Here is a 23,255-nt window from a genome sequence, read left to right on the forward strand (position 1 = left end):
AGGGAGTCCTGTGTGCTGCAGTCCATGGGGTCACAAAGAGTCAGACATGACTGAGCGACTGAACTGAACTGAACTGAACTGAGTTATCCACCCAGGAAAGAGCCTGGTATTTTCACTTAGTAGGAATTCAAGAAGTGTTTGTTGACTAATGGATGTGATGAATGCCTAACAATAATCCATCCATATAAGCTTCTCTTTCAGGAAGGTAAGCATATAAACTTTCAAGTGTTTCTTAAGCATAAATACCTAATGCATACTGTCTTCCTGTCAGAGTGCTTCATCAGTGCCAGCCCAAGTACAAATTTAACTGCATCCACATCCAGCATAGAAATGTGCTGGCTCAATGCCAGCATGGTCACCTAACCACCTGTATCAGACTCCACTGGAGTAGACTGAAATTGGACATGCTTACAGCACCAGCAAAGTAGCATTACCAAAAAAATAATTTTCTAGGAAAATCTAGCATGTTTTAATATTTCAAAAAAGTAATGATCATAACACTGTAACTTGTTGAACATTTTTAAAATGTATTTAATAGTTTGGTATTGTTTCTCTTCACACTTTTAATTTGGAGTGGTAGGGAGTTGGAGTGGGAGAGTCAGGAGGTGTAACAACTTAAACACTTTGGACATCTTGTATTTCTAGTACAGCCCTCCTCTGCTTATCAAACATGAAGATTCCTAAGATCACTGCTGACCCAGTAAATCAAAATTTGTTGGACCTGGAACCTAAGAGGCCTCAGAAGATTATGATGCATATTAATGTGCGATCTCCTATTAAACCGTAAACTCCTTGAGAATGGAGGCGATCTCTGCTTCAGCATTGCATCCCAGTGCTGACACAGGTCATGACACAGGGTAGTTGCTTAGTCAATCATGAATGATTGCTGAATGAATGGAATTCTTAAGGTAGATTTTTAGATATCATTAGTGTACCCCACTCTTACATTGTCTACTTTACACCATGAGTTTTTTTGCTTCCAGCTGTGTTTTTAACAAACAAGTTTTGATTATGTTTAAAGTAATGTGAGGTACACCTGAAATCAACACAACATTGTAAATCAACTATAGTCCAGTAGGATATAAAAATTAAAAATAATGTGGCTGTGATGGAACCTAGAATCAGAGCCTTTAGACCAATTTCAAGTCCTGCTGTTACCACTAAACAGGTCTGTGCCCTCTCTGGCCCTCATCTCTAAAATACAGAAATTGGAGTAGGTGTATCCTATGATTCCTCTCCATTGCTAAAAAAAAATCATTTTTCATGTTTAAAAACATTTGTTTTAAAATAATGCAGTGTCTATTATTTAAAATTAAACATTTTAGTACAGTTTTACTTATTATTATTTCTTGAAACTATAGGATTTACTTTGTCAAAAATCACAGACTACACATGTTTGTATCAGATACCTCAGTGGTGACCAACCCTCTGTCTGAGCATTCTAATAATACTGTGAATTGTGAAGGGAAAAATCACCATGTAGCCATCATCACAGCTAAGATTCATGCACACAAGAACCATCAGTGGATGCTATATCAAGAGAGGCAGTTTGATGAAGAACACAGAAACTGCAGGTTTTAAGTATCTCCGCACAGACTGTAAGTTGCAACAGTGAAATCTTTCTCTGGAGAAACTAGAGAACAATTTGGCCAGTTGATTAAAATTTTCATCACTGGACTTCCCTGGTGGTCCAGTGGTTAAGAAGTCATCCGCCTGCCAATGCAGGAGACGCGGTTTCCATCCCTGGTCTGGGAAGATCCCACATCCCGTTGGAAAACTAAGCCCATGCCACGCACCACAACTGCTGACCCTGCACTCTAGAGCCCTCACGCCACAGCTACTGAAACTTGCACACCCTACAGACCATGGTCTGCAATAAGAGAAGATGCCACAATGAGAAGCTTGTGCACCACAGCAGAGTAATTCCCACTCACCACAACTAGAGAAAGCCCTTGCACAGCCATGAAGACCAAGTGCAGCCAAAAATAGTAAATAGATTAATTTTTAAAACTTTAAAAAAATTTGCATCACCAAAGAAAGACAAGCACATCATGTGCTTTCAAACGTGGGACCCTGAAAAAGAAGACACATCAGTGTGTGATATAATCTTACTGGGGATGTTTAACCCAATTCTAAATATGCGGAAGTATCTACTGAATCAAGGCAGAGTCTACTGAATTGCTGGTTCTTACTCTTAAAAAAATGCCAACACTTTGGACAACAAAGAACGGCTAAGGGAACTGGTTCAGAGTAAGACTAAAGAGATGTGACAACTATATGCAATATATTACCCTGGACTCGATCTTATACTGAAGGAAATAGTACTAAAAAGGATGTCATGAAGACAGTTGACAAAACTGAAATAGGGACTATAGATTAGACAACAGCATAGTATCAATGTTAACAATCCTGATTTCATAACTATATTGTGTTACCTAAGTGAAATATCCTTGATTCTAAGAAATATGCACCAAAGTAACAAAGGGTAATGAGACAGGATGCATGCAACCTCCTCATAAATGACTCTGAAAAAAATGAATAATATACATTTACATGCATGAATGTGTTTCTCTATAGCTGTCTACACTACACACACACACACACACACACACATATTGGAATTATAAATGTGGGCAAAATGTTTAAAATTGGTAAATCTGAGTTAAGGGCAATTGAGAATTCTTGATATTATCCTTACAACTTATCTATAAATTTACAATCATTTCCAAACAAGTTAATGGGTTCATTTTGAAAACACATTTGTCACCTCTGGGTGGATGTAACTTTAAAACATGTTTGAGAACAGTTTAAAGGGTAAGTCAAAGGACAAGAAATCTTTGTGGTTACTGTTCATTAATTGTGTGACTTTCTGCAAACAAAGCACTAAACTGTTCAATATATGTTTCTTCATTTGGAAATTGCAACTGGGATAACCATTTACCTTGTGTATTATGGTGGAGGCAGTGGAATGAGGTAGAAAGAACCCTGAGAGTTGCAAGCTATGGTTGAAAGCACTGATTTGCTGAGTGACCATGAGCAGGTCATTTCACCTGCATGAGATTTCATTGTTTTCATCAGATGAGAATATATTGGGAAGCCTCTCCATCTCCACCTTTCTACAATTCTGAGTTATAGTTTAAGAAATAAAATGTGAAAGTCTTAAGAAATAAGCAGCATAGCAACAGAATTAAAGAGTTGGCCAAAGTTAGGGGAAAATTTATTTTTTCTTTATACATCTGTATAGTATCAGCCTCTTAAGTAAATAGAAACTTGGATTACTTTTACAGAAGGACAGAGCAATGTTTGCAAAGAAAGAGAACTTTCTCTCAGGATGCCAATGAATTTGGCAGGCTGATTGCATTTATGCTTCAAGAAGAAATGTGCCGAAGGTCTCTGAAGTACGTTGAAGCATGACTTGCCTTAACCTCATATTCTTCCCACACCAAATGAGTTATTATTTTTTTTTTACAATCAAGTTAGATTAAGGATCTTAGAGAAGTACAGTTGTGTTCTCATGGACCACACTTGTAAAGATAGCAAGTTGTATCATTATGACTTCCCCCCCAAAGGTCTGATTTTTCTGATGCTTTTGGTTCTGAATGAGCCACACTTCATGTCAACAAAGAACCAGGGAAATTATTTATCCCCTAACAAAGACTAAAATAAAAGAGACCAGGGTGGGCACATCATAAATATTGTTGACTTAGAGAAGAAAGCAATAAAAATAGAAGGAAAAGAAAACAAAGACAGAACCAGGATGCCACAGTGTCTAGAGAAACTCTCCATAGTGAAGTCAATTTGTTAAAGCTAGCTTATATTTAGGGGCCTGCACGCGAAGTCGCTTCAGTTGTGTCCAACTCCTTGTGACCCCCCTGGACTATAGCCTGCCAGGCTCCTCTGTCCATGGGATTCTGCAGGCAAGAATACTGGAGGCGAGGGTACTGCCATACCCTCCTCCAGGGGATCTTCCCAACCCAGGGATCAAACCTGCATCTCTTGTATCTCCTGCATTGGCACTAATACCACCTGACTTTCAACTAACTGTCTAAGCTTCTGTAATATGGTACAGCAGGAAAAAAAGAACATAACTATGAATTTGTCAATAAATGTACAATAAGATACAATCATCTGTTTGTCCAGTCAACAAATATTTATTGTGTACTCTGTGTCAGGCTCTGAATATGTAGCAGTGAATTAGGCATACAAGGTTCATTCTCTCAGGGAGCTTATATTCTGGTGTGAAAAGGTAGATTTAAATGAAACATATACATATACTAATATATATGAGTAAATATAACTGTGACAAGTGGTATAGTGAGATTTAAAAGATATGTGACTGGGCTAGACTAGGCTAAGTCACCTAATCGTGTCTGACTCTTTGCAACCCTTAAGGACCCTTATCTCATTTGATTCTCACATGATTCTCCTGTATCCAACCATTCCCACTTCTGGAAGAGGAAAATGATGTTTAGAGAGGTTGGGTAATTTCTCCTAGAACACACAGTCTATAAATAATATATCTAGAATTCAAAGTTTTTGTGCAACTCCAAACTGAATGCTCTCTCCACTGTGTAATGCCATGAACAATGAAGGCACCTTTCAATGCTCTCTGATGCAACAACAGCAAATGTTCACAATGTACCAGGTACAAAGAAGCATAGTTGCTATGAGGCCATTATTACCATTTGGTGACTCTGTAATAAGCAAATGGTTTGTCAATTTAAAGTCTGGAATCCCCCACTCATATGGAAGTGTAGTGCCCATATTATTTTTTCAGAATTTAATGACTTCTGGAATATAACAGGATCATATGTATACTTACAACTAATGATCTTATTAAAAATGTCTAATGCCTCTCTCAACAAATCTGCTTCATATACTTGTTAGCCATAAATTGGCAATTAATTCTTTTTCCACGTAATAGAAAGTCCACTCAATAAAACAGTGGTAAAATTGAACACCCTGTTACTCAGTTTTGAAAAATGTTTTTTAAAGTAGAGAAAGTATAAATCCCAATCAATGGTGGTGAAATGAGGAGGAATTTATTATTCTATGGTTCAAAAGTCATGGAATTTGACATCAAATGTCCCAAGTTTAAGTTATAGGTCTAAATTATCTTGGTGATCCCTCAAGTTGTTTAATCACTTGCTTTCCTCATTAGTAAAATAAGGGTAATAATATTTATGCAAAAAAGTTGTGAGAAACAAATGGAATAATCCAGTGAGATAACCTTGTACACTGGGAGTAACTGTTGGGTGCTATTATTATTCAGATAACACTACACAGTATGTTTTATTTTGTGTTTCTTAAGAAGCATTGTGAGCCCAATTCATTCTCCCTCCCGATTAATGGTGAACTATTCCTTATGATTACTTGGCTAAAAGAGAAGAAAAATTGCCTGTGTAGGAACACCTCTCATTCTGCCTTCTCCAAAACCAAATCTCTTCAACTGCATGTCTCCTGTTCCCACAGAAGCATGTTCATTATTGCTACCATACTGCTCACCTCACCCATGCGCTCCTTTCAGTGACAGAAGTGTACTGAGGACCTATTAGGTTCCAGACTCCGAAGGCACTAAATATCAGGATTAGACTCTTCTCAATGTTAAGTGGCAGCCTGGATGGGAGGGGAGTTTGTGGGAGAATGGATACACATATATATATGGCTGAGTTCCTTCACTGTCCCATCTGAAACTATCACATTGTTAATCAGCTTCCCAGGTGTGCTAGTGGTTCAGAACCTGCCTGCCAGTGCAGGAGACACAGGAGACATGGGTTCAATCCCTGGGTCGGGAAGATTCCCTGGAGGAGGGCATGGCAACCCACTCCAGTATTCTTGCCTGGAGAATCCCAGGACAGAGGAGCCTGGTGGGCTCTAGTCCATAGGATCACAAAGAGCTGGACAGGACTAAAGTGACTTAGCATGCACATACTCCAATACAAAATAAAAGTTAAAAAAAAAAAGGGGATTATGATGCATTCTTGCCCCTTCAGCACTTCACAGTCTTGTTAGACAATGTCTGCTCTATATAAAGTTATTTACCTATACATCCCTCCCATCATCCTACACCCTCACCCCCAGTTATGAGTTCTAGAATGCCAAGAATCCTGTCTTGGTCATCCTTGGTTTCGTTTATAACACATAGCATGGTACATTTCTCTTGGTAGGTGTCCAATAGATTATTATTGAATCAAAGAAATATTCTGGAGTGTGCTTTTTAAAATATCAAGGTGTACTAGTGGACTAACAGGCAAGATGCTTTTCCTTATAATGTCTCTCTTACATTTAACAGCAAGTTAAAATTAGATCCTTTCTCTTTTTTTTAAAGAAAGAAAACCATAGCAACTGTGATGTTGAATGTTTCAGAGAGCAAATTTTTAAGTATTCTCTTTTTCTGAATTGCCCATGTTTAAGCAATCAAAATGCTAATAAATAATTTGTCATACTAACAGCCATGTAAACCACTGATTGAATCTATGAAGTGATAGAATCTCCCACATAAAACAGAATGCTTAATTAAATGCTCTCAGAAAAAATAAATGTGTTGAAAATTCACTGAATAAATTTTCAACAGTTACCCTCTGGAAATGAGTGAACATTAACCTTTGTTTCTAGTACCTGCATTAATTATAAGACCTTCAAGATTGCTCTGTTTCATATCAATATTTGCTGGAGATTTTTTTAAGACATGGCTTCTATGAGGAAATCAATTTTACAGTCTTCTAAATGAAAGAATGGGCATTTTTACAGAATGTTATCAGTGAATACTTCTTTGATATGCATAATGATTATCTAATAGTTTTCTCTAAATGTATTTTTATTGAAGTAATGATTGAAATGTAACTCAGTGCCTTAGGAACACTGACTAATGTCATGTTAATCAACTGAGTACTAAAAAAAAAAAACTGAAGAGGTTGATAGTTTAAATCTAGTTGGTAGATGATTCACTTGAACTATCAAAGAAGAAAATGTACTTTACCCAGGACCAAATTTAAAACAAAACCAAACAAAATCTAGCAAAACCACCTCAGAAATAACTCTTAGAAAGCTAAACCAAACCTTTAAAAAAATCTAATTTATTTCCCTTAAAAATTTTAAATTAGTCTTTGATTCACAGAATCCATACTGATCAACATCTGTTGAATGCCTGCTCTATGAAAAGCACTGAACTAATGTCAAGATAAGCACATTTCTATTTTTAGGGGGCTTGGTGGAAGAAGTAAGTCATTCACATATAACCATAATGTAGAAAATAGGATTGTAAATGCTGTTGTTACCCTGAGGAGGGAGAGATGGGAAACTTCTGGCTAGGTTTGGACAGGTAGAATGAGACAAGAACAGGGAAATGGAGAATTCTTAGCAGAGAGACTGAAAACAAGTATCTTTTTTGGAAGTAACAAGAAGTTCAGCTTGACTACAGAGCAGTTTGCAGAAGGTGTGCTAAATAAGTCTGGTAACACACATTGAGCTAGCTGGTAAAAGGCCTTAAATTCCAGATTATTTAAATGGTGTTGTATATTTAAAAAAAAAAAAGAAAAGCTGTAAGTGAACAGTTTCATAACACTTTTGTAGACATGCAACAATTTTTATAAAGAATCGGCTCTAAATCTAAAGCTGAAGTCACCTGATTTAGAACAACACTGAAAAATATTGGTTGGATTTGGCCATACTTTTTCAGCCTGACAAAAGGTCACTTTTAGACATTAGGATATTTATTCTTGGTTTTTGTGGGGACCTGAATTATGTGTTTCTTGGGCCAATTTGGGATGTTTACTCTTCCAGATGTTTGAAAATGTCACACATATTTTCCTTCTGATTGCTGTATATGCCATGTACATTTCTTCCTCCTCTGTTGTTGTTTGGGGTTTCCCTGGTGGCTCAGATGGTAAAGCATCTTCCTGCAATGCAGGAGACCTGGGGTTCGATCCCTGGGTTGGGAAGATCCCCTGGAGAAGAAAATGGTAGCCCACTCCAGTACTCTTGCCTGGAAAATTCCATGGATGAAGGAGCCTGGTAGGCTACAGTGCATGGGGTCACAAAGAGTCGGACTCGACTGAGTGACTTCACTTTCTTTTCTTTCTTTCTGTCTGTTGTTGTTGTAAAAAACTGCATTGCAGAACAAAACTGTGATCTTTATAGAGACATTTAAGTACTGATGAGGAAATACTCAGAAGCCTGTTTCTTGAAAAAACAATCAAACTTTCTTGCAAAGTAAAAAGTTGCATAGTTGGGTTGGCAATGCAGACAACTGACAGGAAGACTGGGGTAGGCGAATTTGAAGGAAAAGAGGTGGAGGGAGAGAGGGAAGGAGGGAGAAAGAGAGAACAGTTATCTTCTATAAGAAGTGGTTGTAAAGATAAGTTTATGTATTCAAGAGGTGAAATAAATGCAGAAGAGGTGGGTAATGCTGCTGTAGACACTAAAAATTACTAGCCACATCCAACTACAGATAATCTCACGTATTTTAGCTACTATGCTTGAAGTAGAGAGAGTTTAGAAAAGATACCCAGGAGATACTATGAACATTTTAAAATAGCTTAAAATTTGAAATAGCCCATATTTCCTCTTTATATATTTGAAGCTGATTGTAAGAATGAATATGAATCAGAGAACCTTAAAATCAGATATTTTGAGCTTTAAACAAGTTTTAAGGACATCACATCTCTTTTGCTTTGCAGATAGTACTGGACAAGAGAGGAACACAAATATAATTTCTATAGTATTTGTAAGAAACAAGCTGAGTTTGGAACTTAGCCACCTTGTGGTATATAAATCTTACTCAAATTTTTATAAAGCCCTTAAAAAATCATATAATGTATGTATGGCATTGGAGTTTTGCTATTTCCATTTCTATAGCTCTACTACTGAAAGAAGCTTGTTGGTACAGATGTGTATCTTGAGTCTTCATCCACTGGAGATCTTAATTCAAGGACTGAAGCTAACTTTTCTCAAACCAAAGCATATGTGGCATAAAAGAGCAAATAAAGATAGAGTGATGGTAAAGAGTTTTTCCCTCGCTACCCTGAGTAGCCACATTAGTGGTCCAAAAGATATACTGGATACCAGCAATGAAATCAAGAGAGGAAAAGAAAGCAGGGCCTTTACTGAAGGCAGTAACACTGCGATGATGGGTCGAATGATGCCCAGCCATAACCATCTCCTTCAATACTGAGTATAACACAGACTGGCAAAATTTTTAATCTTTTAGGTGTTTTCTCCCACATAGACACAATGTACTAATACATCAGTAGAAATCACTGGGGAAATATTTTTCTAGTGTTTCACTTCTGCAAATTAACATTCAAGATAGCAGGTTATTGGAATTACTTGAAATCCAATCTTTCCTATAAGATAATTTGGATCATCACAGTTGATGTTTTGATGTGTCCACATTTGACCTGAACCATTTCTGATGACCCAAGTTCAGTGTGGTAGGGAGGAGGAAAGTGTCTCAAAGGTTACAGTCATATATACAGTTTTGTATCTTCCTACACTTTTCCAAGAATTACTGTTATCAAAGTTCAGGATCATTTTAAAGATTTTCTGGGGCATATCTGTCTTTCAAGCAAACAAATGAAAATAATCAACATCAATCAACATCTTATGATTAACAAAATCATAAGACTTGAGAAGCTAGTCAAGACTTTATCTTGAGTCAGGCAATGATCCTGTAGTAGTTGAAAAGAAGCAAGAATGTTAGCTTTTATTTCATTATTATCTTATCATACTTGGCTCTTCTTTCTTACATTTTCTCTTCTCTTTGTGTTCTAAGTCTCCTATTAGGCATCCTAAACAACAGCATGCCTTAGAGGAGGTACTCCAGACCAGGAGTTAGTGACTGGAAGTCCCAGGCAGGAAATAGAGATCCAGGTTCTCCTAATGACCAACAGCATGACTCATATAAAGCAACTTAATATTTCTGTCCCTTAGTTTCCTTGAAAAATTTGTTCCTTATTCCTATTTATACTACAGAATTATTTCCAGAACAGGATACAATAGGTGAAAGAGTCTTAAAAATAGATACCAACCAAACTATACCATTACTAGTTTAACACATTTTATATTTTGAAACTAATCTAGAAGCAGAGATAGTATCAGAAATCTTTGAATCAAATAACTGTTAGTTATATTTTTTGAACATCTGTAATTTAAGAAAACATCTCATCTTCATATACTATGATACTGATACCATTGCTACCAAAATATGAATACAGTAGACTCGAGTTCAATCTGTGGCTCCTTTTAAAGAGAGGGTGAATGCCATGTTCTTCTGCTTTCAAATCCATGCCAAATAATAGTTACCTTTAAAGCTGTTTAAAGTTGAGATTCCCATTAATAAGAGGAGAAACAAACTGAGGAAATGTTGTGGTCATGACATTTCTAGAAGACTTTCAGAGAAGGCAGCAGTGGTTTCTTTAGACTCCCAAGTCTATTATGCAGGTTAGCAGTATATTTTATAATGAGTTCTAGACCACCTGCCTTCCTGAGGAAATTAAGATCAAGATAGAATTTTTTTTTTGGTCTTAGTGGTTATGTATAAGGTTTTCCTATTCAATGAGTTTGAGGACCCCATAAAAATATTCATTCAGTGTTGTTCAGCTATAGATGATTATTTTTAAAGACATTGTCTAAATGTGTTTTCAACAAATTCTTGGGGAATTTTGAGACTGAAACATATACTTCTCTAGTAAAAGTCAGCAGATGATGTCTATATAGTTTTAGTTTAAGGTGATAAATACCTACAATGAATCAAACAGCATCTTCAATGAATTTAACTATAGTCTGACTAAAACCACTGGAATTTCAAAATTTTGTTTTAATTATTTTTCTTATTCTCACCCCCTTACAGGTGTTTTAAGGGGCAATCAGTGGATTCAAGAAGCAGTAGGAGCTTGGAGAATACAATAAATAGGGTCTTGTTCCAAAGATAAACACAAGCAACAAAATGTCCACTTTAGCAAACCCACCCAGCATCCTGGAAATGCCACAAGAGATTAAGAAAAGCTGTGGAGACAAACAGGTAGAAATCACAGTGGAAAGAATAAAAATGGCAAAGAGTCTCAAAGAAAAACAAAGCAATGATTTAGAGAAAGTGGCCTTTAAACGGAAGGCAGAAGGTGACGAAAAGCCAGCTGGAAAGAAAGAGGCAAAGATAATAGAACTTGACAGTCTGTTGATCACCATGCCCCTGCCTCATATCCCCTTAAAGAATGTCATGGATGTGGAGGTGAAGTTGGTCTACGTTGATGAAGAGAACGTGAGCTATGAGTTTGTAGAGTGCGACCCGTCCACTGGGAATCAGCCAACATGCCGAGCTGCTGAAATAGTGGACCCTTTGCGTGAACCTAATTTCAGCGTTCTGCCTCAGATTGACAAATGGCTTCAGGTAGCCTTAAAGGATGCCAGTTCTTGCTATAGACAGAAGAAATATGCCGTGGCAGCAGGACAGTTCAGAACAGCACTGGAGGTATGGGGTAAGAGAAAACATAGATTGGTGACAGTAAGCTGTGAAAGGGAAAGGTGATTACTGTGAGCCCCTCTGATCATACTGTAATGAAAATGCAGTATGAAAATACTGAATATCAGGACTTTTCAGTCCTCAGTTTATACCAATACAATGTGCCTGCACATTAATATGCCTGTGTGCACTTGACATATAGAAATCAGCCCAAAAGCATATTTCATGCTTTTTCCCTAACAAACACTGCAGTGAAATGGTAACATATATTAAAATGCAGTTAGTTTTGCAATTTCAATGTACACCTATAAAAGCCTTAAAGTTTCAATACAGTAGTGGTGGGTAGAATATAGATTCCCTAGAAATAGGCAGTTAATGAGTATACATATTATCCCCTTTTGATATGTAGTCTTCATGATTAAACATAACCATCTTAGTTTTAGCATGGGCTGATAATTTATGCATAATACTGATTAAAAACAAAATAACACCATTTCACCTTACCATCAAACTTCACTTCCCTTCCCCTGCTAGTGAGCTTTATGAATAATTATTTTTCTCTCTGTAAGCAGGTAAGTTGATCAATATTTTGGCATAAAGATTTAGCCTATGGGCTAAAATAGATGTAAGAATAAAACACAAAAAAAAGGTCACAGGAAGAAATGCACCATCTTGTGACTCACTGAACTTATAAAAGGACCAAAGTGTGCAGCCAGAACTCCCATTGGCTTGGCAATATTGGTGACTGCATATTAATTAAAAAAATTTTTTCAATGCATTTTATATATGCCTAGTGGCCACTGGAGATATAAAAAATGAATTAAGACATGGTAGCTTCCCTCTAACAGTCTGTGAGGGAGACAAACCAGTAAATAGCTAAATGGAAATGGTTTTAAGGCATGACTATTCCACCATGGAACCAGGGCCATGTGCAGGAGTTAAATGTGAGATTTTGTGATGAAGATTTAAAGAGTAAAGTGTTACTTCCATACTTAGTCAAAGGTTAAAAGTGACTACATCTACAATGAGTTATTAATGAACAATACAAGAAAATGTGCCCCTAAATATTGAAAAAGAAAACCTAGGCACAAAAAAGAAGGCCCAAAGAGACATGAAGTGATGAGGTAGCATACAAACAGATGCATCTATAAATACTTCTGTCCTTATTAAGGGTCATTTACACAAGTGAAGAGTGATACACTTTGTAAACTTCTGAACTATGTAAAAAGTGCCCCCAAATTATTTTCAAAGCACTGAGAACCCTCTGCTGTTCTTTCAGCTAAAGACCAGAAGCTATTGACTGTGGAAAGGAAGCTAAGTGTAGACTCCAGGAAGAACCATGGGCACTTCTGCTAGGACTATTTTCAGCTGAAAATTTTTTAGGGGGAAGGACAGGGTTAAAGATGTAATTCTATTATTACAGGGTTAAAGGTGTAATTTTTTCCTTTCCAGATAAAGGAAAAGAATAATTTTGGCAATGGGGGATAAAAGGCATAAAACAAGAAAGAACATAAACTTCAAACTAAGTCTAGTTAGAGAAGCAAAAGGTATTTGCATTAACTAGAAGAAAATATCCATTTTTTTCCATAAATCCCAGTGTTCAAAATTGTAAAATTTGAATCAGGTTTTAATGACCCCAAGATGTGTAATTGTACTGGAATATGCTTAAGTGTTTTGACTCTGTTGTGTACATCCTCTGTCTCTGCCTTTCCCTCTGTCTTTCTCTTTTTCCCCTCTACCTCCCCCTCTCTCAAGGGTTTTTAGGAAACTGTGGATGCTGACACTAATTACTGGTAATTAACAAAGGTAATTATTTTGAGACCAAAACTTAGCTTAGACATCTGGCCTAGCTTTTGTCTAATTATCCTGGGAGTTAACTTTTGAAATCTTACCTAGAATGTCTCTTAATAAACCAAAGTTACTAGGAATAGGAAAGATATTTAACCATTTCAACTCTCTTCTCCTGAATTTAACTTCTATTGAGTTTAATTGCTTCCATACTGAGTGTTCTCAGGTATTACTTCATGCATCTGTTGCTTTTCCTTAGGTCCTACCATGACTGAGATAGGAGGAATGACAGAGACCAAGGCATAATGATAAGGATCACACCTGAAAGATAGATGCATCAATGAATATTTCAGTGTGTGAAGTCAGAATTACGTTTGGCTGCAAATTACAAAAACCCAAAATAACCTGTGTCAAAAGCAAGAGAGTTGTTGTTTGTTTTCACATAAATGTTAGGTAGTCAAGGACTGGTACAGTATGGTCGCCAGGTACTAGATTCTATTTCGTTCCTAAAGACGTGGCTGTGACCTCAGGATCCAAAATGACAGCTCCTGTTGGTTTTATCATGCCCACCTTCTAACCAGACAGGAAAGGGCAAAAGGAAGGAAGGAGTCACATTGTGTCCTTCTAAGCACACTTCAAGGGAAGCTGCACACACCATTTCCATTTTTTTATATTGACCCAAATTTGGTCATGTGGCTGCACAGACCTACAAGAAAAGCTGAGAAGTACAGTTTTGATTCCCAGTGGCCCTAATGTTCAGGGGTCCTATTACTGATAAAGAAGGGAAGACTGGACATGGCTATTGAAGGATAACTAGCAACTATCCTGTGAGTGATTATTATATGGGGGGGGGTGGGCAATGTGAGGTATACAAAATGCTTGACAACTGAATGGTACAGGTACAGAGTCAGACTGCAGAAATACACAGAAGGCTGCTTGTGGTTAAAGGTAAGACCATGAAAAGAAAAAGTAAAAACTGGGGAAAGGCACTAGAAATTTTTGACTATTAATAGACACAGTAATTTCCAACTCATCTAATAAATCCATCAGGAATGTTCTACTTCTGTGTTAGTTTCTCTGTGCTCTTGACAAAGTCTTAACTCCTTTTGTTTTTATAACATGGTAACTAGACAAGTAAATTCATGGCATTTTATAATGAATAAGATAAAATGATATGCAGTGATTCAGAAGATAACAGTTTAGCTTCCAAAAAAGCAGCCAACTTTAATCTTTTAGGATTTCAGAACATAGGAGGCATTTATTTAAATGTGCTTGATGAAACTAATTCTGTGACTAACTCTCAATCTTTGCTAAAATCAGTCATCATTTGCTCCTGTGTTTGAAATCACAGCAGAAAACACACCAGATGGGCAAAAGGTATAAACTGAAAGATTTTTAAAAAAGCATACATTCATGTGAAATCACAGTTTTATGCCTAGATGCTATTACCTATAATTTTTAAAGAACAACCATATAAATTCACCCTCTATTAAAATGTTACAGATTCTATTAAAAAAATAAAGACATTGGCCTCATGGGCCAATGAGGCACATTAGGCAATACACACTATTTCCAATAAATTGCTTGTTGTTCAGTTGCTAAGTTATGTCCGACGCTTTGTGACCCTGTAGACTGCAGTGCTAACCACAGCACACAGACTGCAGCACGCCAGGCTTTCCTGTCCTTCACTGTCTCCTGGAGTTTGCAAAAATTCATGTCCATTGAGTCGGGGATGCTATACAACCATCCAGTGAACTTCTTGGCCGTGAATAAAAAGTTAGAGATTAATTCATAAACATTCTAGTCGAACTTTCGTAGGGAAAGAATAATTATTAGCAAACACCTTAAGGGTTTTGCTAAAAGGAAAACTTAAAGGTCTGGGAATGTACTAATCACATTTTTGTCATTTATAAGAAAAGCACTCAAATTATGAAGAAGTCTAATAATTTTGTGGCATGCAACCTAAACCATGCCATCATTTCAGCCTTACTCATAGGATCTTAGTAACTCAGAGACTTCCACCTTTTGAAGTAGAACAGACCTATATACACCCTTCAAGATACGCAACTTCAAACAATCCCACTGAACCAGCCAAAGAACATCGAGCACAACTTAATGATAATGAAGTCGCTCAGTCGTGTCCGACTCTTTGAGACCCCACGGACTGTAGCCTACCATGTTCCTCCACCCATGGGATTTACCAGGCAAGAATACTGGAGTGGGTTGCCATTTCCTTCTCCAGGAGATCTTCCTGACCCAGGGATCAAACCCAGGTCTCCTGCATTGTAGGCAGACGCTTTACCATCTGAGCCACCAGGGAAACTCAGAGCACAACTTATCCCTCACCAAACGGAATTTTCAATTCCGATTTCATCATGCAGGAACTCCTTAAGGTGCTTTTTTTCTTCACATCTTGGTGCTCCAGTCACTGTTCTGTGAAGTTAGAGTAATAACTCACATTTATGGAGCTCTTTCTATGTGTCAGGTATTGTATTTTACATCCTGAGAATATTTACATTCAATGTTACATTTTATTCTCACAATAAGCATATGAGATGAAACTATTATTCTTTTATGCTAATGAGGAAACTAAGGGATAGAAAGGTTAAATCACCTGCTCAGGGATCAACAGCTAGAAGTGGTAGTGCCAGGGACTGAACCAAGGTGATCTGATTCAGAGCTCACCACCTTAACCACTATGCCCTTGCTACTCTAAGTGAGGGTTTGTGAGAAATACAGAACTTTGTGCCAGACCTGCAGAATCAGGATCTGGATTTTAAGAGATCCCAGTTGGTCCTGGTACACATAGCAGTTCAAGGAGATGAGATGAGAATCACACTCTGTGAGATGCTGACACTGCACAAATTTGCCATAAAATGAAAACTTTACAGTTTGGTCTCCAACTTAAAATGCTTTATGCTCCTTGCTAATTTCATAGGAGGGCTTCACTGAGTAGCTCAGCTGGTAAAGAATCTGCCTGCAATGCAGGAGACCTTGGTTTGATTCCTGGGTCGGGAAGACCTGCTGGAGAAGGGGTAGGCTACCCACTCCAATACTTTGGCCACCTGATACGAAGAACTGACTCATTGGAAAAGACCCTGATGTTGGGAAAGGCAGGAAGAGAAGGTGATGACAGAGGATGAGATGGTTGGATGGCATCACCGACTCAATGGAGATGAGTCTGAGCAAGCTCTGGGAGTTGGTGATGGACAGGGAAACCTGGCGTGCTACAGTTCATGGGGTCGCAAAGAGTTGGACATGACTGAGTGACTAAACTGCACTGAATTTCATAGGAAAGAATTTCCTTTTAAGCATTTTTCTCTAACAATTGTTTGGAATTTGAGATTTCAAGGACCTTAATTTTTTTTTAAATTTGGAGAGGCAAGAGGATTGACCTCATATTTGTATTGTGCAAGAATATCACAAAAATAGCTATCAGTATATTATTTCATTAAAATTTCATTATTTCATTAAAATATGGAGCAGTTTAACACTAAAAAAGAAAATAGAAAGGGCATATTCTCAAAATAGGGCATATTCTCAGAATGAAAAGTATTTTTAAAATAGATTATAATTCAACTTTATGAAAAGTTGACTAAATTGTCTTTTTTTTTTTTTTTTTTTTCATTGCCCCTTAGATCAATAAAGTCCTGGTCTGAGAACCAGTTTTTGAGAATCATTGTTCTAGAACACATTTCCTTTATGGTAAACATTAAGCCTCCAGGACGATTGAACCCACACCAGGGCCTTCTTATGAGATTACTTCCAGTGTAATGGAATTTGGTATGAGGCAGGTCCATTTTGGAGCCCATCCAAGGGGGTTTATTTAATGAAGTAGCAAAGATATCTCATTATAGGGCCGCCTTACCTATAATTGCTCTGAGAATAATTCTGTAGCAAATCTCTAGGGCATGAAAATGTGGACATCCCAGAAAGCTTAATTTAAATGGATTCTAACACAGATAGTTCCTAGTCAACATAATCAGGAAATCGAGAGTTCACCAAATTCGTGGAGTGCCCTGGAGGTAGCTGTCTTTTTACCCATCTGTGGATCTGCAAAGGGATTCAGTATTCATTTCTTAAACTCCTGTTGGGGCCCAGGCCTATGTATTTAGATAAGTATCACAATAACCCTCAAAACAGATATTATCATCCCCATTTCACAGATTGAAAAAAAAAATGATGCTCTAAAAAGTTAATAATAAAAAAAAAAATCTTAGAAGTGCCCCAGCTAGTTTGTGGCAGGGCTGAGATCAAATTCCTGTGTCCTAATTTCATATCTGAATATCTTTACTTTCTTGTTTTTCATACTTAACAGTTTATAAAAGTTGTATAGGAGTATTATTTTTTTAAAAAAGTAGATTCTGATATGTGGGGGTCTGTGATGGAGCATCCAGATTCCTCATTTCAAATGAGCTCCAAATGATGTCCATGTCTCTGGTCCAGGGACCACTCAAGTAGCAGATATCTATGCCACACACTGGTAGGTTTGCAAATGCCTGCCACTGTCCAGGCAGTAAGCACTTGCAGGTATCTAGATCACATAGATGAGCTTAGGTGGCCACGAGGGTCCAGAGCTGTGATGATAGAGTCATCACAAAACACATAGAGTATTTGGAGTCAGATTATCTGTTTGATGCTGCTTTTGGTACCTAATTGCTCTGTGACTTTGAGCAACTTTCTGAACCTCTTAAAACACTGTCAAGCAGGATTGTAAGAACTAAAAGACCAATCACAAGATGCTTTCACACAGGACTGCTTGTTGGAAAACATGATGAGCTCGAAATCCATGTTCAAGTTGTCATTGTATTTCTTAAGTTCTTCATTTCTTTGTACAGTACGTATTCAATTTAAAACTTTAATGCCCCAAAGGATTTTGTCCAATTCAGTAGTTTATCATCATATCCTTAACCCATATCCTTTTGGTAGTTAACCCATATCCTTTTTTCCTTTAATTAACATTAAAATTTCATAGTTTCTGTTAAAGACTATATTTAATCAAAGCAAGGGACCAAAATAATTCACTGCTTTTTACTTTATTCTATACCCTTTTAGAAGAAGTAATCTAAATCAAACACTATTTTGAACTATTAACTGCTTCTGACAAAAAATTCAAACTTTCACTTAAATGCACAAATTGTTATGCTAGAGGCAGTTCATTTTGTTCCTAGTTCTCACATATAAAGTGACTTGAACTCTGTATGGTCAAATCAGAATTGAACATTTCAGTTTCTATCATGATTATTGCCATCTTTGTTCCATCTGGGGGCATCATATAATTAATTAATGATAAAAATATGTTTTAAGTGCTAGCAAATTTACATAGCAGGAAAATACAAAACAAATGACTCTGTTAATCACCAAAGTAAAATAACAAAATTAGATATATCTCTATCAGTTCAGTTCAGTTGCTCAGTCAGGTCCAACTCTTGTGACCCCATGAATCGCAGCATCCCAGGCCTCCCTGTCCATCACCAACTCCCGGAGTTTACCCAAACTCATGTCCATCGAGTTGGTGATGCCATCCAGCCATCTCATTCTCTGTCGTCCCCTTCTCCTCCTTCCCCCAATCCCTCCCAGCATCAGGGTCTTTTCCAATGAGTTAACTCTTTTCATGAGGTGGCCAAAGTATTGGAGTTTCAGCTTCAATATCAGTCCTTCCAATGAACACCCAGGACTGATCTCCTCTACAATGGACTGGTTGGATCTCCTTGCAGTCCAAGGGACTCTCAAGAGTCTTCAACACCACAGTTCAAAAGCATCAATTCTTCAGCACTCAGCTTTCTTCACAGTCCAACTCTCACATCCATACATGACCACTGGAAAAACCATAGCCTTGACTAGATGGACCTTTGTTGGCAAAGTGATATCTCTGCTTTTTAATATGCTGTCTAGGTTGGTCATAACTTTCCTTCCAAGGAGTAAGCATCTTTTGATTTCATGGCTGCAATCACCATCGGCAGTGATTTTGGAGCCCAAATAAATAAAGTCTGACACTGTTTCCCCATCTATTTCTCATGAAGTGATGGGACCAGATGCCATGATCTTAGTTTTTTGAATGTTGAACTTTAAGCCAACTTTTAAGTAAGCACTAATTAAATAAAAATAATCTCTACAAGAGCAAGATTTGTCATTGTAAGAAAAAGGTATGTTAATACCCCTAACATTCACTGGCTGCTTCAGCCTGACATAGCACTAGATGCAGGGGATACAAATATATTTAAAACTTAGTCCCTGCCCTCAAGGGGGTTTTCCCATTATGGTAGAGTGTCAGGGAAAGAGGGGACTGGGAGAATTTTTCTATAAATAAGACTACAGTATAAGCTGTATCACATTTGTGAATGAAAGAAGAATCACATTTCATATAAAAACATTATAAACTTTGAAAATTCCTAACATAATTTCAATCACCTAGAAGTGACATTAAATATACTTTTATAGGGTACCCAAACTCGCTCTCAGAGAGCCTGAGATACAACTGTCTGGGGTTCAGACAATGACTATGCTCAGGGCACTGGTATTTTTAAGTTCCTAGAATAGTTAAAAACAGTTGAGAACTGCTAGCATAGAAGATGTTTCTTCTATTTACCTATAATAGATATTAACCCATGTGTGCTTTTTAAAAGGGAATTAAGAGAAATAATATCTTAACATTCTAAAGCTATTATAAAGCATCAATTAAAAAAGTAAATATTACTGTCTTGAAAATTTATTCTTTGGAAATTTACATTTAAAACAATCTTCTCATATTCACTTAAAAGGCAAATGAACTTAATAACTACTTTTCTATTAACACTAATAAAATAGGTTGATACTAAACACCAGTCAGTGGTTGGTTAGAATGTTTCTTTAAATTTACCCCACTAGTGATTACCCCACAAAAAATAATTATTAATCCATAGGTAGCTGAGCAGGATCTCTTTAGTGAACAGGATCATTTTCATAGTTTATGAGTTGTTGTTAGGGGTTTGTTTCAAATTACAGTAAATGTTAGTGTATTTTTAAATGCAGTTAATTCTGTTTACACTGTTGCGAATCAAAACTCAACCAACTCACTCACTGAAACTTTGCACAACCCTAAATTGTAATTGAACTTGATGATTCCATATTGAGGTTCACACACATTTAAAAAAATTATTCTTATCCAAATATGGATAATATTGCCCAACATTTCTCTATCTAACTTTCTAAATTTCTTGCAAGGCTTCCCAGGCCAGATACAGTTGAAAATCGCAATTTTTTCTTTCCCCTAATCCTTTCCAGCCTTCTTACACAACACAGTGTGATGTTCAGACAGACTCTGCATGTACCAAGCTTATGAGATTCACTTAAATCTGTTCACAGAAGTGTAGCACAGAGTAAGGTTGTGGTTACTCTTTTGATTCAGATTATCTAGAAGAAAGTTAGGAAAAAAAACTTTTATTTAATCACCTAGTTCACCTATTCTGTTGCCTCATTTGAGAGTCACTAAAATAGAGAACTTTCTTTCCACCTGAGAGATGATTCTGTTTCTGTCAGAGAATAGGATGTGGACAGGCAGGGTGTAATACAGAAAAGGAAACAAACTTTCACTATACGGTCTCAGTATGGTTTCCCTATTTTGAATGAATTGTTATGAATACCAAGAACACTGGATTCATACATACTTGGATGCTACCACCAATGTATATTTTATATCCAGAAAGAAATAACTTCTGGAGAACTTGTTTTAGGCTATGCTGATGACGATGATTCAAATTATGCTACTAATCCATTAGTAATTAATCACTGATTTTGTGGGAGAAGATTTACCAAGAAATCATCTACAAGTTAAGTGACTACTTCCTTACTACTTTCTATCAACTTGTCGGGTGATGGTGGTAGTAAGAACACAGTATATGACAGGGATTTGGTTCTCAAGGAACTCAGATTCAAGCTTTAGACAGAAGTTCTATGACTGCAAGGAAATTAGAAATCTACCAAGTGTTTCATGATGTGCAATGGCCGTGTAGAAGAAAGATTTAGGATGAGAACATTTGATGAAGTTTGTGATACACATCTATGAGCATGAACTCTGGCAGGCACATCACCTATACTAACACTTCTAATTCTCACAGTAACCCAGTGAGTTGGGAACTATTATTTTTCTCTATTAAAGATAAAAAGATAAGAATGCATAAAGTACTCATGGAAATGCTAAGAGGATGTGGGGTGAATTTAAAAGTTTGAATGATCCTGGGGGGAGGGGGGGAAGAATGGAAAACTGGAATGGGTAGAGGGGACAGAAACAGAGTGTGATATTTGAGATAAACATTATCAATAGGATGGAGAACTTGAGGAAAGAAGCATGAGACTGAATAAGGACAGCAAAGAGATGGGCAGGCTGGAAGAAGGCATTATTATGAAATAAGGGTAAAGCAGTAAAGCCAGATACGGGATGGTCGTAAAAGCCAGGCAGAGGAAATTAGAATTGGCGTTAAAGGCAATCAGTGAGTTCTAGGATACGGAAGTAACAATGTTAAAAAAAAAAAAAAAAAAAAGAAAGAAAGGAAAGATTGAGAATCAGTGAAAAATATATTGAGTAGTTACTACTTTATCAACACTATGATTCTTACTACAAGATCTACAAGAAAGTATAAGATTTCAATTCCAATATTATTGTTCCTTTCTCCAGCTATATCTGTAATATAACTATACTCTTCTTATAGTAGACATTTTATTTGCCATGATCCAAGTATTGATTTTAGGGGGAAACAGTCGGGGGGATGAGTAACTAAAGGAGAGGAACTAAAGAGAGAAACTAAGGAACTAAAAAGAGAAAACGCCAGGGTAAAACAGGAATACATAGAGTGTTATGGTAGAAAGGGCTTTCCTGGTGGTTCAGCCGTTAAAGAATCTGCCTGCAATTCAGGAGACCAGGGTTCGATCCCTGGGTTGGGAAGATCCCCTGGAGGAGGGCATGGCAACTCACTCCAGTATTCTTGCCTGGAGAATCCCCATGGACAGAGGAGCCTGAAGGGCTACAGTCCATTGGGTCGCAAAGAGTCAGACATGCCTAAGCAGCTAAGCACAGCATGGTAGAAAGTCCAAGGCAGAATGAGAGAAATAAAGCTAGAAGAGCTACTAGGTAGCCAGGAGGCAATGAGTACCCTGTCAAGATCTTGGACATTATTCAGTAAATAACAGGAGGTCTCCCAAAAGGATTAATGTGGGGAATGGTGGTATCAATTACATGTTTATTTGTGTTATATCATTCTAGTGTATGTAGACAACAAAGTCAGTGCTCAGTCTCTGGGTTATACATTATTATATAGAAAGTGTTTTCATGAATTGAGGGTAATTTGAGTGAATTTCTAAATTTTTTAATTGAATTGAAAGCAGTTGGAGAATTTGAGAAAGACTGGATAGACCACAGAGACAAATTAGACAAAAGACCAAGTCCTCGAGGCCTCCTTCAGAAGAGGGACCAAGAATTCATAGTGAGAGCAAACTGCAAAGTTATATGATTTTCGACAATGTGTCTCTGTGCGTCCAAAAATTGTCATTGACTCAAGACTTGAGGTTTTGATAAAATGGATGAGAGGGCAGAATTATTGTGATTAGCGATGACGGAATGGTCGTCATAGTGGACTATGGCTCTCAGCTGGGCAGGACAGGACAGAATAGAGGGGGTGTAATGGTCCGGGGACAGACAGTTAAAGGAAAGGCATTTGAGGAGAAGAGAGTGAAAGAGCTGAAAGCCTAGGAGGTTTGGCCAAGGAGTAGTCCTGGAGTATAAGATTTGAGAGATGAAGTTCCACGAGATTGGGTTACTAAATGAGAGTTCAGGAGTTTCAAAAAAAAGTGAGAAGCCAGGATATTAGACGAGTCACTTTCACAGCTGCATATTGAATATCTGAAGTCACTCAGGATGATTCTGGGACAAAGAGCAAAGAGGAGCCATAATCCAGGTGTCAAATCTTAGTAAATGTGAGGAAATAGTCATGAGTCTGATAGAGTTATGATAGAACAGCTATATGACGCGTGTTTT

General features: G+C 37.3%; 1 protein-coding gene across 1 annotated transcript in view; it reads left to right on the top strand.

The window, feature by feature from the left end:
• The first annotated feature begins 670 nt into the window (after positions 1 to 670).
• The window catches only part of SPATA16 (spermatogenesis associated 16), a 229,329-nt gene continuing 206,744 nt past the window's right edge, over positions 671 to 23,255 (top strand). Inside the window, 3 exon segments of the mRNA XM_065942119.1 lie at positions 671 to 783; positions 10,850 to 10,911; positions 10,914 to 11,467. Of these exon segments, the coding sequence (XP_065798191.1) occupies positions 671 to 783; positions 10,850 to 10,911; positions 10,914 to 11,467 (729 nt within the window).

Source organism: Muntiacus reevesi, chromosome 8, assembly GCF_963930625.1.
Source record: "Muntiacus reevesi chromosome 8, mMunRee1.1, whole genome shotgun sequence".
Classification (NCBI taxonomy): Eukaryota; Metazoa; Chordata; class Mammalia; order Artiodactyla; family Cervidae; genus Muntiacus; species Muntiacus reevesi.